This window comes from Chrysemys picta, chromosome 4 (genome assembly GCF_011386835.1).
Source record: "Chrysemys picta bellii isolate R12L10 chromosome 4, ASM1138683v2, whole genome shotgun sequence".
NCBI lineage: Eukaryota > Metazoa > Chordata > Testudines > Emydidae > Chrysemys > Chrysemys picta.
This window is the reverse complement of record NC_088794.1, coordinates 25,262,012-25,272,319: the sequence shown is the minus strand read 5'-3', so window position 1 is coordinate 25,272,319 and position 10,308 is coordinate 25,262,012. Positions and strand designations below refer to the sequence as shown.

Sequence of the window (10,308 nt, the reverse complement as noted above, 5' to 3'; positions counted from 1 at the left end):
CTGGCCCATTCTCCCCCCCCCCCCCCCGGCATGTTGACCCATCGCTCCCGGCCCTGACCCATTCCCCCCCCATACTGGCCCGTCCCCCTCCCACTGTCCTCACCCCTCCTGTTGGCCCATCCCCATTCCCTCCTCCCCTCCACCCATCCCCCTCCTACTGTCCTGATCCATCCCCTCCCTCCCTAACGCATCCCCCCATGTTGGCCCATTCCCCATTCTCTGCCCCCCCCCCCCCCGCTGGCCCTCCCCCTCCTACTGTCCTGACCCATCCCCCCATGTTGGCCCATTCCCGTTCCCCGCCCCTCCTGATGGCCCATCCCCATTCCCTCCCCGCCCCGCCCATCCCCCTCCTACTGTCCTGATCCATTCCCCCCCTCAGTGACCCAACCCCCTATGTTGGCCCATCCCCATTCCCCGCCCCCTTCCGCTGGCCCATCTCCCTCCAACTGTTCTGATCCATCCCCCGCCCTCGCTGACCCAACCCCTCATGTTGGCCCATCCCCATTCCCCACCTCCAGCTGAGCCCCCCCCCCCCCCCCAGCTGGGCGGGGCGGGCCGATCTCGGCGCAGCCAGTCCAGACCCGGCCCGGCCCACGCAGGTGGTGGGAGCGGCCTCCCCCTCTACTTCCTGCCGCCCGGCCTGGCGCCTCCATCCGCCAGGCAGCGGCCCCGACCGCCAGCCCCAGCACAGCCGGTGAGTACGGCCCCCAGGTGAGGGGGGGCCGCCGGGTGTGGGGGGCCCTAGTCCCGGTTTGGGGGGGGCCTTACTCCCGCTCCGGGGCGGGTCGCCGAGCGTTCCGGGGCGTGTACAGGGAAGTGGGAAATGAAATCCTGCGGGTAAAGGGTGAAATCGGGGAGGTGCGCAGGTTACAGTGTGTTTCTCCCCTTCCCCCCCCCCTTCAGTTTCGGTCCCTCTGGCCAAGCAGAGTTCATGGCATTTTGCCCTCCGTCTCCAGGGTGTGCCCCCCCCGCGGCTGTGGCAGGGGCGGGGATTTGCCTGGCTGGCTCTGGGGGCGTGGCTGATTCCCTGGGCATCGGTTTCTGCTCCGGGTGGGAATCAGGCTGGGTTTCATCCCGGACCCAACAGGCCTCTTTGCCCTACAAAGCTCTGGGGCTGGTAAGGGAGGAATTCTGGGTTATTTTGTGGGAGGGTCTTCACCCCTTGCCCTTTCCCATGGCCCCATGCTCCTGGCTGTGCCCCAAGTAGTAGGATTGATGCTCCCCCCCACATCCTGCAGATCAGAGTCAGGGGGACGCAGCCAGCCCTACTGCCCACACAAGGCTCCAGCAGCAGTTTCTAGGAGACCTTGTCTCCACTTCCCAATTCCCCCATGCTGTGGCACTAGATACTTGGTTCACTTCCTGCTCTTTAAACTCTTGTATAAGATGGCTGTGCTGTTACAGCTTCTGGGCTTCACCCCAGAGGCAGCTGCATCTTGGCATTGAGCAAGGGATCCTGTATATATAAAACGGTTGTGCTTCACCTCAGAGACGGCTGCCACTCAGCTTTGGGTGAAGGGTCCTGTGCTTATAAATCGGCTGCTGTGTCCTACCCCAGAAGTGGCTCTGCATTTCAGGCCTGGCCTCTCTGACTCTTGCCACCCCCACCCCCAGCCATGTCGTTCCGGAAGGTTGTGCGCCAGAGCAAGTTCCGCCATGTCTTCGGGCAGCCCGTCAAGAATGACCAGTGCTATGATGACATCCGCGTCTCCCGCGTCACCTGGGACAGCAGCTTCTGTGCTGTAAACCCCAAGTTCGTGGCCATGATCGTGGAGGCCAGTGGGGGAGGGGCCTTCATGGTGCTGCCAGTGCTCAAGGTGACTGGGGTAACGGGGGGCAGGAGCTGAGTCCTACCAGCTCATTGAACTGGTGACACTAATGTGCTTTGAGCCTCAGGAGAGATGGAAATGGGGAGAGCTGCAGTTAGCAGTGGGGGTGGAGAATGGGTCTGTGTCAGGGACTATACTCCCCCGTGCCCCCGGGTGTTTTCCCCCTGGCATTAAGGGGACAGTGTAGTTGGGAAGGTGATGTCCTGGAATTTTGTAGCTCACAGATGTAATGAGTTTGTTCTCAGCTGCATCACATGTGCATCCCTGCAAATACGCCCCTTCACTCCCCCGCCCCCCCCCCCCCCCCCCCAAATCAACAGGATTGCAAGTGTGTAGGAGGAGTCCAGGGCTGGGATAGCGGGGGGCTGCGGGTTGGGATGGAGGGGCATCAGCAGAGCTGTGGGGGGAGCCCATGACTGGAATAGCAGGGGACTGCAGGTCAGGGTGGAGGGGCTCTGGCTGTATATTGGGGAGGAATCTCCTGTGACTCTGCCCTTCTCCCCCAGACAGGGCGCATCGATAAGTCGTACCCCACGGTGTGTGGGCACACGGGCCCTGTCTTGGACATCGACTGGTGCCCGCACAATGACCATGTCATCGCCAGCGGCTCCGAGGACTGCACCGTCATGGTGAGAGGGCTGGGGGCAGGGGTGGCCCTAGGTGGGGGAAGGGGTTGGGGCAGGGGCAGCCAGCTCAGTCTGGATTCGGTGTGATTAGCAATCTGTCTCCTTCCCGTGTGTGTCAGGGCATGCCCATGGTGGCAGGTGGAGCAGGTGCTTGTGTCAGCCAAGAGGGTTCTCTGATGGGGTGAGGGGGTGCAGACTTCCCACAGGCCCCATCTAACCTCTGTGCCCTGACAGGTCTGGCAGATCCCAGAGAATGGACTAACACAGTCCTTGACAGAGCCCGTGGTGGCCCTGGAGGGGCACTCGAAGCGCGTGGGCATCGTCACCTGGCACCCGACCGCCCGCAATGTCCTCCTCAGCGCAGGTACAGCCTCCCCTCCCCATGATTGTGTGTGTGGGGTGGGGTGAGGCAGGGCCCCTGCAGGGGAGCAAGGGGAGCAGGTGGGGCTATATGTGGAGTGCTCTGTACCAGATGACTGGCGGATAGTTAATGTAAAGCCTTGTTTGTTTGCTTTGGTTTTAAATGGCTCTGAAGCAATAAACCTAACTTCAATCCCAAGCAAATTAGTAAAGGACAGGATTAGCAGACGCATAGATGAACATGATATGTTGGGAAGAGTCAACACGTTTTTTGTAAAGGGAAATGATGCCTCACCAATCTGTTAGAATTCTTAGGGGCGGGGGTGTCAACAAACATGGACCAGATCTAGTGGCTATAGTGTACTTGGACTTTCAGAAAGCCTTTGTCAGAAGTCTCTCACCAAAGACTCCTAAGCAAACTGAACAGTCATGGGATCAGATGAGTTCCTCTCATGAATCAGGAACTGGTTAAAAGAGAGGAAGTAAAGGGTAGGAATAAATAGTCAGTTTTCACAGTGAAGAACAGTAAACAGCAGGGCCCCCCATGCAGTGCTGTTCAACATGTTCATAAGTGATTTGGAAAAAGGGATAAACTGAGTTGGCAAAGTGTGCAGACTATACAAAATTACTCAAAATAGTTAAATCCAAAGCAGACTGTGAAGATTTACAAAGGGATCTCTCAAAACTGGGTGACTGGGCAACAAAATGGCAGATGAAATTCAATGTTGATAAATGCAAAGTAATGCCCATTGGAAAGCATACTAACTATACATACAAAATGGTGGGGTCTAAAATAGCTGTTACCACTCAAGAAAGATCTTGGGATCATTGTGGATAGTTCTCTGAAAACATCCACTCAATGTGCAGCGGCAGTCAAAAAAAGCAAACAGAATGTTAGGAACCATTAGGAAAGGGATAGATAGTTTGTCTTATTAGCATAATGCCTCTATATAAACCTGTGGTATGTCCACACCACGAATACTGTGTGCAGCTCTGGTCTCCCCATTCCAAAAAAAATATTAGAAATGGGAAAGATACAGAGAAGGGCAACAAAAACAACGAGGGGTCTGGACCAGCTTCCATATAAAGAGAGATCAAAAAGAGACAACTAAGGGAGAATATGATAGTGGTGTATTAAATCATGAATGGTGTGGAAAATAGGGAAGTGTTACCAACTCCTTCACATAACACAAGAACCAGTGGTCACCCAGTGAAATTAAGAGGCAGCAGGTTTAAAACAAACATAAGGAAGTGCTTCACATGACACAGTCAAACCTGTGGAACTCATTGCAGTTCAAAGTATAGGTCCATCAATGGCTCTTATCCAAGATGGTCAGGGACACAACCCCATGCTCTGGGTGTCCCTAAACCTCTGACTGCCAGAAGCTGGGACTGCACAACAGGGGATGGATCACTCGATAATTTCCCTGTTCTGTTCTGTCCCTCTGAAACATCTGGTCGCTGGCAGTGGCTAGGATACTGGGCTAGATGGACCATTGGTCTGACCCAGTGGCCATTCTTATGCTCTCTGGAGTGGGGACGGTGGGGGTGGGGAACAGTTCCTGCCCCCCGAGGCTGTGGTAATGTGGTGGTCGTGTGGAACATGGGCATGGCTGAGGAGCTGGGCGGGAGGAGGGATGAGGGAAGCTGTCTCTGGGGGTCGGGGTGTAATGGACCGGTACCCCCAGGCTGTGATAACGTGGTGATCGTGTGGAACGTGGGCACGGCCGAGGAGCTGTACCACCTGGACAGCATGCACCCCGACCTCATCTACAACGTCAGCTGGAGCCACAACGGGAGCCTCTTCTGCTCCGCCTGCAAGGACAAGAGCGTGCGCATCGTGGATCCCCGCCGAGGGGTGGTCGTGGCGGTACGGACCCCTCCAGGGCCCCCCGGTGTGGGCTGCAGATGGTGGGACAGATCCACCCTGGACCCCGGACCCCCAGCTCCTACATGATGGCCCCGGGTTCTCCCCTGCCCTGGCAGCATTGCCTGGTGGTTCCCCTCCCCTCCTGTGCTCTGCAGACCCATTCTGTCCCCTGACTGAGTGTGGGGCCCAGAGGTGTTAGAAGCCTGATCTGGGGAGCGGGGAGTATTTAAAGGCACCAGCTGCTCCCATCAATGGGGGGTAAGTTTGTCACTGCCCCCGGTGGTGGGGGTGAACCTGACTCCTTTACCCCAGTGGAGCTGAAGTTCCCGAGGGGGGGGGGGGGGTGGCGGCCCCAGGTCCCTTCTTGCCATGCAACAGTTGGTTGGGGGGGGGGGGGGAGTGTCAGTCCGTCCCTCACCCTGCTGTCCCCCTCCCTCCAGGAGAAGGAGCGTGCGCACGAGGGAGCGCGGCCCATGCGTGCCATCTTCCTGGCTGATGGCAAGATCTTCACCACAGGCTTCAGCCGCATGAGCGAGCGGCAGCTGGCGCTCTGGGACCCGGTGAGCTGGGGGCTTCATAGATACAGGGGACAGCGGTGCCCAGGAGGGGAAAGCAGTGGATGTGGTGTTCCTTGACTTTAGCAAAGCTTTTGATACGGTCTCCCACAGTATTCTTGCCGGCAAGTTAAAGAAGTATGGGCTGGATGAATGGACTGTAAGGTGGATAGAAAGCTGGCTAGATAGTTGGACTCAACGGGTAGTGATCAATAGCTCCATGTCTAGTTGGCAGCCTGTATCAAGCGGAGTGCCCCAAGGGTCGGTCCTGGGGCCGGTTTTGTTCAATATCTTCATTAATGATCTGGAGGATGGTATGGATTGAACTCTCAGTAAGTTTGCAGATGACACTAAACTGGGAGGAGTGATAGATAAGCTGGAGGGTAGGGATAGGATACAGAGGGACCTAGACAAATTAGAGGATTGGGCCAAAAGAAACCTGATGAGGTTCAACAAGGACAGGTGCAGAGTCCTGCACTTAGGACAGAAGAATCCCATGCACTGCTACAGACTAGGGACTGAATGACTAGGCAGCAGTTCTGCAGAAAAGGACCTAGGGGTTACAGTGGACAAGAAGCTAGATATGAGTCGACCGTGTGCCCTTGTTCCCAAGAAGGCTAAAGGCATTTTGGGCTGTATAAGTAGGGGCATTGCCAGCAGATCAAGGGATGTAATCATTCCCCTCTATTCGACATTGGTGAGGCCTCATCTGTAGTACTGTGTCCAATTTTGGGCCCCACACTACAAGAAGGATGTGGAAAAATTGGAAAGAGTCCAGCGGAGAGCAACAAAAATGATTAGGGAGCTGGAGCACATGACTTAGGAGGAGCGGCTGAGGGAACTGGGATTGTTTAGTCTGCGGAAGAGAAGAATGAGGGGGGATTTGATAACTGCTTTCAACTACCTGAAAGGGGGTTCCAAAGAGGATGGATCTAGACTGTTCTCGTGGTAGCAGATGACAGAACAAGGAGTAATGGTCTCAAGTTGCAATGGTGGAGTTTTAGATTGGATATTAAGAGAAACTTTTTCACTAGGAGGGTGGTGAAGCACTGGAATGGGTTACTTAGGGAGGTGGTGGAATTCTCCTTCCTTAGAGGTTTTTAAGGTCAGGCTTGACAAAGCCCTGGCTGGGATAATTTAGTTGGGGATTGGTCCTGCTTTGAGGAGGGAGTTGGACTAGATAACCTCCTGAGGTCCCTTCCAACCCTGATATTCTAAGTTTCTACGAGGTCTCCTGGGATGGGAGCTGCATGGCGCTGCCTCAGGGCGGAGTAGTGATGTCCTTGCCTCCCTGGATTGCCCCACAGATGCTGACGTGTGGGGGGGGGGGGGGCAGTGATCCTGGAGATGCTGGCTTCCCCCAGTCTGTCCTCCATAAGGGTGAGATCCCTTCCTGACCCCAGAGCCCTGAAGCATGTCTGTAGGTAATATTTTGGTTTTGGTGGGGGGGAGGGGGGTCTCAGGGCGGGAGGGGTCTGCGGGGGGCCTATCCTCTCCATCACCATCTCCTTCCCTCCCCATTCCACTGCAGGAGAACCTGGAAGAGCCCATGGCGCTTCAGGAGCTGGACTCCAGCAATGGAGCCCTGCTGCCTTTCTACGACCCCGATACCAATGTCATCTATGTCTGCGGCAAGGTAGTGGTCCAATCATCAGGGGATGTCATGCCCCTGCTGACCCCAGGCTAATGCTGTTAGGAGCAGCCTGTGGCCCCACAGGGAAGAGGCTGGGACCAGCTAGTGCTGATCCTTACAAGTAGAGGATGGGTGGGGGCAGGTGGCACTGCCTGTGTCCGTGGGGATTGGGTGTTGTGATGATGCCCTTATGCTGCCCGCACCCCCCCCCCCCCCCCCCACACACACACACACACACACACAGACTCCTCTCTGCCTCCCTCTTCACCCACAGGGGGACTCAAGCATCCGGTACTTTGAGATCACAGAGGAGCCACCCTACATCCACTTCCTGAACACCTTCACCAGCAAGGAGCCCCAGCGTGGCATGGGCTGGATGCCCAAGCGGGGTCTGGACGTCAGCAAGTGTGAGATCGCCAGGTGCGGGCTCCCAAAGTGGGGCATGTGGGGTGGGGCTGGCAGTGATAGAGGGATTGGGGGTGACTGGCGGGGTGGGGGGCAGCAGTGATCCTGGATGTAGGGGGCTGGGGGAGGGAGGTGTTTGGGGGCAGCACTGATCCTGGAGATGGGGGCAATCTAGAGGAAATGGGGGCGGCGGGTGACTTCTGCTCCGCTAACTCTTATGCTCCCCAACTGTGCAGGTTTTACAAGCTTCACGAGCGCAAGTGTGAGCCCATCATCATGACAGTGCCAAGGAAGGTGAGTGCCTGGCACGGCAGGGGGAGGGGAGTACTGTGTTTGGGAGTCAGACTTTGGGTGGGGAGCATCCCTGTTCTGTCCCCCTCCTTGGGAGCAGGGCTGGGTGCAGAGCAGTGGCTGTAGCAGGTCCGGTTGGAATGCTACTGCTGCCCCTTGGAGGAAGGAGCTAACTTCCCCCCAACAAAGTTCTTTTCCAAGCCAGTGTCTTGGAGTTGGGGGAATCCCCAGCCTCAGGTGTTGCTGGCCATGGGGCTGCCCATAGTAGGGGGGCTGCCTCCTCCCCAGTGGCTGAGAGTTCCACAGGCTGGTGCTGCATGGCTGACCGTGTGTGTGTGTGTGTGTGTGTGTGTGTGTGTGTGTGTGTGTGTCCCTTGCAGTCGGACCTGTTCCAGGACGACCTGTACCCAGACACGGCTGGGCCAGATGCAGCCATGGAGGCTGAGGAATGGGTGGCCGGGAAGACAGCAGGTCCCGTGCTGATCTCGCTGCGCGAAGCCTATGTGCCCAGCAAACAGCGGGACCTGAAAATCAGCAAGAAGAATGTGCTGCATGAGAGCCGCCCAGCTCCCGCCTCCAGCACCGGCAGTGCCACGCGCCTCAGTGCCACGGCCGCGCCCACCACGGTGCCCAGCATCAGCATCAGCACTGCCCCTGGGGTATGTACAGCATCCCACTGCTGTCCTCACCTGGGTTCGAGCCTGCCCAGCCCCACCCTGTGACACAAGCCTGTGCTGTCTGGCCCAGCTCTGTGCCACCGACCCGGGGCCGCTCCAGCCGGCCAGCTGGGAGTTGGGCCCCGGCGGCGCGGCCGCTGGGGCCATGCTACCTGGTGCTCTGGGGCCAGGGGGCACTGGGGCTGCTAGCCGGGGGAGGGGCCAGTGGCCACAGTGGGGGCTGGACTCTGGTGGGTATGGAAGGGGTGGGGCCTCACGGGGGCAGGGCTGGGGTGCTAGCCTCCCCATGTCGGGTTCACCCACCGCCCATGGGGTGGGGTCCTGGGCTTTGGCCCCATGGTTGATGGTCTGTCTGCAGGGAGGTGGGGGCTGGGCTCTGGCCCTGTGGCTGATGGTCGGTCTGTCTGTCTGCAGGGTGGCGGGCGGCTGGAGGAGGTGCTGCAGGAACTGCAGGCGCTGCGGCTGCTGGTGAAGGAGCAGGGCGAGCGTATCAGCAGGCTGGAGGAGCAGCTGAGCCGCATAGAGAATGGGGATGTCTAGGGTGGGGGTGGGGGAGCACGGTGCCCCCCTCCTTAAAGGGATCGCATAAACCAGGGTTTTGACTCTTCACCTCGGAGCTGCCAGTAACCACTCCCTGAAGTGAGGGGGGGCCCTGGGCCCCACTCCCACCTCTCCCCTTTCCGCTCTGCCACGGGGAAACCACTCCCTTTTTTCTATGAGTGACCAAAACACCCCACCTCTTAAAGGAGTGGGTGGTTCTCACACACACACACCCACCCCTTGCCTTAGGCAGTATCGCCCCCTCCTGGAAGCTCCTCTCCCACTGGGTGGGGTCACCCCAAGAAGCTGATGTGCTGGGGGGTGATTTCCTGCCTCTATCAGCCCCATGGTGGGGGATGGTGCTGGGTTCAGCTCTGTGCTTTTCTTCCCAGCCCCATGCAGGGCCCCCCCTCTGTCTGCGCAACCCCCTCCCCTCCCAGCACACATTTAGAGGAGACAAACGCTAAGCTCCACCCCCATCCCCGTCCATGCTGCTGGTGGAGGTTGGGTGCAGCCTGGCCCCGCCCCCCTCTTCCTGTGCCTCTGGGAGCGCAGGGGGTGCGATCGGGGGGTCGCTGTGCTCAGCCCTCCCCTTTAAATCAGACTTGGGTCTGCAGCTACCATCACCGTGCCAGTGCAGTGGGGTCGGAGCAGGGCACGGGCCCTGGAACCCACGCCTGGTTTTATGTGACTGTGCCCTCTTCAATAGCCATGGGGGGGGCAGTCATAGCAGGGACCATTCAGACCCAGCAAAGTGGCTTCTGCCTAGATGCAATTAAGGAAAGGAAAAAAACCACACACAGAGCTCTGTGCAGGGCCAGATCTATATTTTCATTCCAAATAAAAGGTCTTTATAATAAACCCTTGGGCTGGGTGTGTCTTACTGTGCGCCTGTGGGCCCCATCCTCCAGCCACTGCGCCGGGGACTGGGTGCCAAGAGCTGCAGCAGCTAACCAGGGCCCTGCAGGGAAACCGGGACAGAGGGGGACATGAGCAGGAGAGCTGGGTAGGGGGCAGACAGTGGGTATATACAAGGCAGGAGGGGAGACCTTTGTACCAGCAGTGGGCGCCTGATGCCCTGGGAAGGCAGCACCCATATAGCTGTGCTGAAAATAAATGGTTTGCTTTGCCCATGTGGGCTTGTGTAACTCACTGCCACTGGACAGCACTAAAATACTTAGCTAGCTGCAAGGGCCTGCTCTGCTGGAGAATGAAAACAGGCAGTGCATTGCCAGGGGCAGCCCGGCTCCTGCCACAGGTGAATGTGGTGGTGGGGGGACTAGAGCCTGCCAGGGACAGAGAACACCGCGCCCACAGCCTGAGTTCTGTCCCCGTCAGGCGCAGGGCTGTGGCTTCTCTCCCCTGCTGGGCACTAGGCGGGTGCCATGGTGCCCGTGGGCACCATGTTGGGGACCACTGCCCTAGGAGCTCTGGCACCATTTTCCCCCTTTGGCTGACTTGTCTGTTGCAAGGAGAGCTCAGCTCCAGTCCCAGGGTAGCGTGCCCGCACCAATGTGGCTGGC

At 58.1% G+C, this 10,308-nt stretch overlaps 1 protein-coding gene across 2 annotated transcripts; it reads left to right on the top strand.

Moving 5' to 3' along the window:
* Positions 1 to 535: 535 nt before the first annotated feature.
* On the top strand, positions 536 to 9,646 carry CORO1B (coronin 1B). Of its 2 annotated transcripts, none has more exons than XM_065591745.1 (11): positions 536 to 694; positions 1,615 to 1,817; positions 2,336 to 2,458; positions 2,690 to 2,819; positions 4,504 to 4,685; positions 5,126 to 5,245; positions 6,771 to 6,875; positions 7,147 to 7,292; positions 7,514 to 7,571; positions 7,949 to 8,227; positions 8,660 to 9,646. In XM_065591745.1, exons 2-11 carry the CDS (start codon positions 1,617 to 1,619, stop codon positions 8,783 to 8,785), a joined length of 1,470 nt encoding a protein of 489 aa, XP_065447817.1. In that variant the 5' UTR covers positions 536 to 694; positions 1,615 to 1,616; the 3' UTR covers positions 8,786 to 9,646. The 2 variants fall into 2 exon arrangements, with proteins under 2 accessions (XP_065447817.1, XP_065447818.1); XM_065591746.1 differs by having other exon boundaries at positions 549 to 711.
* The last annotated feature ends 662 nt before the right edge of the window (positions 9,647 to 10,308 follow it).